This window comes from Gavialis gangeticus, unplaced genomic scaffold, assembly GCF_001723915.1.
Source record: "Gavialis gangeticus isolate Ggan-Ray unplaced genomic scaffold, GavGan_comp1, whole genome shotgun sequence".
Taxonomy (NCBI): domain Eukaryota; kingdom Metazoa; phylum Chordata; order Crocodylia; family Gavialidae; genus Gavialis; species Gavialis gangeticus.
The window spans coordinates 45000473-45007908 of record NW_017729024.1 but is presented as its reverse complement, the minus strand read 5'-3'; the positions used below and the strand labels follow the sequence as shown (position 1 = coordinate 45007908).

At 46.0% G+C, this 7436-nt stretch overlaps 1 protein-coding gene across 1 annotated transcript in view; it reads right to left on the bottom strand.

Annotated features, from left to right (window-relative positions):
* Window positions 1-7431, bottom strand: part of SVEP1 (sushi, von Willebrand factor type A, EGF and pentraxin domain containing 1) — a gene marked incomplete at its 5' end in the record, with an annotated part of 254483 nt that extends 247052 nt beyond the window's left edge. Inside the window, one exon of the mRNA XM_019518196.1 lies at window positions 7066-7431. Within this exon, the coding sequence (XP_019373741.1) occupies window positions 7066-7431 (366 nt within the window). The remainder of the gene's footprint in view (window positions 1-7065) is intronic.
* Between the last annotated feature and the right edge of the window lie 5 nt (window positions 7432-7436).

Here is a 7436-nt window from a genome sequence, read left to right as displayed (position 1 = left end):
CAGAGGGCATGGGGGCCACCTGACTCCTCCAGCCCCTCCCCCCCGCTTTCCCTGTTGTAGCAGTGGAGGGGAACAAATTTATGACAACTGTCCAATAACTAGATTCTGTATCTGTAAAATTATTTTTTAAATTACAAATCTTCCACATATAGAATCTAATTGCTTGGGGGGGGGGGGTCATCTTAAATGCAAGGATGTTTGAGATTCAAGTAAATACGGTGCATTCTTTCTTTTCCGTTCTATTTTCATGTGGTCTTCACCACTGTACCTTCTGAATTTTTTTGAGGACTACATTAAACAATGTGACCAGCATCTGACACATGGGATTCATGTTATCTCATCACCTTCTTACCACAAGAATTGTATTTAAAGTATAGCAGTTTGTAATGTGGATAAACATGGTATATTCAGAGATATTTCTAGTTCATAGATTCTTAGATTCATAGATAGTAGAGTCAGAAGGGACCCCAAAAGATCATCGTAGTAGAGTCAGAAGGGACCTATTAGATCATTGAGTCTGACCCCCTGCCCTGGGCAGGAATGAGTGCTGGGATGAGATGACCCCAGCCAGGTGTCTGTCCAATCTCCTTTTAAATTCCTCCAAGGAAGGGGACAGCACCTCCTCCCTTGGAAGCTTACTCCACATTTTGGTAACCCTCACTGTAAAGAATTTTTTCCTGATGTCCAATCTGAATTTGCTGTCTTCCAGTTTGTGCCCATTATTTCTAGTTCATAGATTCTTAGATAGTAGAGTCAGAAGGGACCCCAAAGGATCATCGTGTCCAACCCCCTGGCTCAGGCAGGAAAAGGACTGAGGTCAGACAACCCCAACCAGCTGCCTATCTAGCCTTCTCTTAAAGGCCTCCAAATTAGGTGATAGTACCACGTCTCTTGGCAGCTCATTCCAAATTCTGGCCACCCCTACTGTGAAAATTTTTTTCCTAATGTCTAACCTGAATCTACTCTCCACTAGTTTGTACCCATTATTCCTAGTTACTCCTAGGGGCGCCCTGGTAAATAGCGCACCTCCAACTCTTTGTTGTCCTCCCTTGTTAAACTTATAGGCTGCTACAAGGTCTCCCCTCAGATGTCCCTTCTCTTTAAATAATATTTCCATGCTTGAGTATACATTTCTCCAGACATGGGATTACTAGATTATAAACACCTTTTGATACCTCTAACAAGCACAGTTAGATATGTTTTGTTTTATGTCTAGTTTGTTCTATATAACTTAACATCTGTTTTCCCCCAATATGTACAATCTAGATTTAAACAAGGCAGAAATATTCTGAAACCAAAGACATGAGCCAGTCTTCCCTTACAAGAGATGTCATGGATCTGGAAGGCAGTTCTGTACAGCTCTGACTCTTCTGTTTTAAATTAAATAACATGGATATCACAAAAGGTTTCACGATTTAGTATTTGATTGTATTCTGTCAGACATAAATAAGGCAGTTTTCCCCTTCACTCCTATTAGCACCATGAGACCGGAAGAATATTCCTGAGCCAACAAATCCAGTCCTGTGCACTTCACAGGCAACCATCTATGCAAAGAATATAAAGACACCCACCCTAAACTCTCATGTACAACACAGCCACATAGCATGCATAAAACAAAACCAAAAAAAAACTCTATAGCCAACCACTGTTAAAAAGTGAGGGGAAATGAAAAGCACCACCAGTGCCCTGACAAAGCAACAGCATAATGATTACAGAAGCTTAATGTATGCTTGAAGGGACATAGGGAAATAGCCACGCCACATGCTACAAAGGAAGACAACCCCAGTCTTTGCCAGTATGACCAAGAGAAAATTTCTTCCTTGATCCTAAATCTGGCAATCAGTTGGACTCTGAGAAAAAGAACAAGACCCTCTGGACATGTTCATCAAAGATTTTTAAGTACCAGCAGGGACACTGGTGCACCCCACTCTAAACCTCTGGCTGTGACTAAAATCTAGCACTACAGAAGTAGAGTGGGGAAAAAAAACCCTAAGTCGATAAAGCATCAGGTGGAGAAAGAGGGCAGGAATTCTTCCTGGATCTCCCAGACCAGCAAATAGCATGACGCACTATTTCTAACCTAAGGAGGGTAACACAGTGGTTGTTTACAGTCATTGGAGAAGTGTGGGGAATTCAAGGAACAGGAGAAATGTTTGCAACAAGGCAGTGACTTACCTCAACTTCACAGTAACTAGAGCTCATAAGGAGATAGTACACAATACAAAATGCTATACTTTGCCAAGCAACACAAGGTTGAATGGCTGACTGGCACACTGTATTTGACTAGCACATTGTATTTCTCTAGGTTCAAGACTTCTGGCACCCAGGTTTCTGATACACTGTCTCCTTCACCTTTTGCTGACCAGAGAAGTCAATATTTGATCTTGCCTATGAAATATAAATAGCACACAACAAGCAGCAGAACAGGAAATGGGGATAGAAGGTGGAAGGTTAGCTTGGAGGTCCCAAGTAGACCAGTGGTAATCAACCTATCTGGCTCTATGGGCTGGATAAGATAAATGGTGCAAAGCCCATCCACAGACCAGATCCAGCATGGGGTCAGTCCATGGTTGCAATCACCAGCTAGTAAGCCGATGTCTCTACCCAGACTATGAGTCTTAACATATATAAACATTATATTAATAGCAGCAATGAGAAATTATAAGAATTATTATATATTGTTTCCTTTGTAAATACATCATATTGCCAGCTCCATGCAATTTCTGTGTATTTACTCCAGCATTGGAGATCTGTTTCTGTTTGCCTGAATATTAAAAAAAAAGAGTTTCTGGCACACAAGGTTGCAAAAGAATACTGTCAGCAAATGAAAACAGCGTAAGACCATGCTATTATCGTCCTGAGTCTGCATTCATAGTCCAGCAGCTCCAGTCTCAGTCTCTGGATACTCATAGCTTTCCCAGATGAATTTAGCAAGAATGTGGTCAAGTCTATTACAAGCCAGATTCCCCTCTTTTACAGAGGCTGATTAGCAAAACTGCAAAAGGCAGACTATGGAGTTGTTTGAGGGGAAGGAAGTGTCTGGGGGAGCGGCAGAGCAATAGCCAGCACGATACCCTGGGTCTAAGGAAAAGAGTAACAGAAATGCTCTCCCTTTCCAGAAATCTTGGTTCCTTCCCTTTTCAGCAGCTAGGAGGTCTAGATTTTTAAATACAGCAAACTACTGAAAAAGTGTGACACAGAGCAAAGGAAGAGCAGCTTGGTGGAAGTTCAGCAGCTAACAGGGGTGATGGTCACTGACTCTTCTCATCAGAGCATTGTCCCCAGCTGCTGCTAGTTGCTCACAACTCGGAGATCTCTGTTTGACAGGTTAAGCATTCATCCCTCAAATGCATGGTAAATGTTGCAAGTCCAGAGAAAGGTAAGGTGGGTGTTAGTCTGAAAACAGGGCCAAAAGCAGAGGGCAATGAAAATGGTTAGGAGGCTACGGCACACAACTTACAAGGAGAGACTGAGGGAACTGGGTTTATTTAGTTTAGAGAAGAGAAGACAGAGAGGATTTAATAGCAGCCCTCAACTACCTGAAGGGGGGTTCAAAAGAGGATGGAGCTAAACCATTCTCTATGGTGTCAGATGACAGAACAAGAAGCAATGGTCTCAGGTTGCAGCAAGAGAAGTTTAGGTTGGATATTAGGAAAAACTCTCATTAGGAGGGTAATCAAACAGTTACCCAGAGAGTAATGGCGACATGTAGGGGGTGCATGGAGGTGCACATGCACCCCCTGACAGGTCACACTCCCCACATATGTGATGGGCAGGGGGGGCAGGCGGGAGCACTGGTGCCCCCCCTGTGAACACTGGCCAGGGAGTGGAAGGCGCTGGATGAAGCTCCGTGGCCACTTCCTGGTCAGCGTGATCAGCAGTGGGAGACCGACCCCGGTCAGCGAGATTGGCCACAGGGGGACCCCCCTGCTGTCTGACTGGTTGCTGGGGGGGGGGGCACATGGCCCCTCTGACTAAGGTGGCACCAGTCTCCTATGCCAGAGAAGTGGTGGAATCTCCATCCTTGGAGGTTTTTAAGACCTGGCTAGACAAGGCCTTGGCTGGGATGATTCAGTTGGGGATGGTCCTGCTTGGAGCAGGCGGTTGGACTAGATGACCTCCTGAGTTCTCTTCCAACCCTCATTTTCTATGATTCTATGAAAGCACAGTAGAGTTGCACCTTGTAGAAAACTGGATGAGAGATGCAAAAGCTTTTGTGAGTAGCAGCTCACTTCATCTGCTGCTCACAAAAGTTCATGCATCTCAAGCCTAGGTTAAAGTGGATGCAGCCAAAGTGGACACACCAGAACTGCAATAAGCATCTTCCAAAAAATGGAGCAAATTACTGAACAGCTGAAGACAACCCTTTTGCTTTCTACCTGAGGAAGAGGCAGCACAGCATTACAAGGCAAAAAATATTAAAAGGTGTAATGCTATGAGGAAGGATGCAGAAGCAATGTTCCAGTTACTGTATTGGTTAAGCAAAGTTAAGTGTTGTGTCTTGGTTTATTTACTGGGTTTTGTTCCCAGCTCTACCAGTAGCTACCAAACCTAAATGGCCCTTAACAAGCTACTTTCTGTTCCTCAGTTTCCCCATATGTGAAATGGGTATAATGAATTGCACCTCACATGTAAAGCACTTGAAGATCTAGTGATGAAAAGTTTCATAGCATTATACCTAGCTTTCTGAAGTAAGTAATTTTCTAGTACCAATACTACAATACACTGTTTGTTAATGTAATGGGTATCCTGTAGAGTAAGCCAGGACACACAGATTACTTCAAAGCTTTGCATTTGGTAAATACACTCTGTAAACTGGGGGTAAAAAGTTGAAAATTCTGGATTTTTTTTTAATTTATGGAAACAGAAAAAACTCCCAAAAGGGGCCAACAAAAAAAGATATTTTAGGAAAATGAAGTGAAAAGGATTTGATTCCTGTCAAAAATAGAGAAAAATAGAGAACAGCAACATGACAGTGCACAGAACAAAGGGAAAAGTTGATTATTATGCAGAAGTGTACTTTTCTAAATTCATTTCAGTAGTGGTATTTTAACCAAAATAAGTCTTCTTTTAAGAGACCCTAACCTAGTAAGATGAGTGTCCTCCAAAGATGTAATTTCTCTGACAGGAAGAAATTATAAATGAAGAATCACAGCGTCTTTTTAATTTAGACAGAAGGGAAGCAGACAGTTCACAGATATTTAGTCCATCACAATATACTGTGTCATAATATGAGCTTGATTCTTCCCAAGTTATTAACAAACCACAATGTAATAGACAGCAACAGTACTGTACCCCTGGGACACATCATTTATCTCTGCCTCTACAATTAAATACTATACATCTAAACCGAAATTAGCATGCCTGTTTTTTAAAGTACATTTAGCCAAGATAAGTAACAGAAAACAGGCTGCAAAGATATTGTTACAAAGTATAGAAATTATGTTAATAGCACAGCTCTCTCATAAAGTTCTGATAATATTGAACTTCTGTCTGATCTTAAATTGCGGAGTTAAAGAATCACCGTACAGGGATGTATTCTCAAAATGATTTTCAAACTAAAACTATGCTGGAAACCAATCACCATTTTCTGTTATCAAAAATATGGAAAAGGATGAAAGAAAAATATGGAATCCCACAGACTCAAATCCTACCATCCCACCAAAGTTACACATGACCTATTAGAGAAGTTCATCAAACACAGAAGTAGAGGAAAACTTAGAGTGGCCATTAATTAAGCCTTCCTAGCCTTTAATAATTAATACAAAGAATATGTGATATGCTTATAATTCCTTTGTATGTGGACAATTACTGATACTAGAACATTTTTACTCTAATGACTTGGTCACTTGAAGCCAGCTTGGCTCTGAAGGATCCAAAAGTCACCTCACCTTTAAAAATACAGGTTTGTGAGCCTAGCGGCGTACACTGGAGGTGGATGAGTGTGCATGTACCTAAGGCATGGATTTGTGCACTGACCAGGTGGGTGTGGGTGTGTCCAGAGCAAAGACATGTGTACTCTCTTGCATGCACTGGAGAGGGGGATGTGCATGTACCCAGTCCAGAAGTGTGTGCACCCAGATCAGTGCACTAGGGAGGTGGGAGTGCTCATGTCCAGTGCAGTGGTGTGTGCTCAGATCCATGCACTGGGGCGAGGTAGGTGTGTGCTTCCAGGTGTGTATACCGAGTAGGTGGGTGTGCACCCAGATCCATATGCTGGGGTGGAGGGAAGGGGAGGGGAGAGGTTTGCAAGTATCCATTGCAGAGGTGTTTGATCCCAGGTGTATGCACTGAGCAAAGGGGAGGTAGGTGTGTGTGCACCCGGTGGAGGCACGTTCATCTAGATGGATGTACCAGGGGAGAAGGCTGCATGTGTACCCTGAGCAGAGCTGTGTGCACCCAGATCCATGATGGGGGAGCAGGGAAAAAGGTGCATGTATAGTAAGCCTAGGTATATGTGCTGAGCAGGTGGGTCCATGGATCCTGGGGGAGTGGAGGGGGCAGGTGTGTGTGTGTGTGTGTGTGTGTGTGTGTGTGTGTGTGTATATTTAGTGTAGAGGCGTGTAAGCACAGGCGTGTGCACTGAGCACTGGGGCAGGTAGGTGTGTGCGCACCCAGTGGAGGCATGTGCACCTAGATGCAGGCACCGGAGAGGCAAATGTGCATATACCCAAAGCAGAGGTGTGGGCACCTAGATGGCAGTCACCAGGGGGAAAGCTGCATGCGTACCCAGTGCAGAGGCATGTGTGCACCCAGAAGCAGGGTGAGTGTGCCTGTAGCTAGGGCAGAGGCATGCATTCCCAGGTGTGTACAGGGAGCAGGTGGGTGCCCGCCTCCCCAGTGCAGAGGTGTGTCCAGATGGTGGGGGAGAGGGCACGTGTGTGCACTCGGGAGGCCAGCATGCAGTTGTGCCCAGCCAAGATCCATGTACGGGGGAGGCAGGCAGGCAGGCGCGCGCATCCCAGGTGCTTGTGACAAGGCGGTGCGCCGTGGTGTGTGCCCCGCGCGCCCTGCCTCGTCCCCTCCTGCCCTGCCTTCGCGCCCCGGGGCAGCGCCCGCACTTACCGCCGCCTGCTGGAAGGCGCCCTTGGTGTAGGTGCCGCCGCCGCGGTAGGTGATGGAGGGGATCTCGTGGCCGAGCAGGGCGCACTTGTGCTGGCGCGGCCGGCGGCGGGAGATGTAGTCCACGCGCGCCGCCACGTTGGCGCGGGACGAGAAGGGCACGATGGCGACGCGCGTGGCGGCCGGCACGACGGGAAAGGCGGACAGCAGCTTGCGCACGAAGCGCAGCTCGGCCTGGAAGTTGGCGGCGCCCACGCTGGACGACTCGTCCACCAGGAAGAGCAGCTCCAGCAGCCCGCTGCGCTCCCGCAGCCGCCGCACCTGGCGCCGGAAGGCGCGGCCCAGCTGCTCCACGCGCCCGCCGCCCGTGCCGT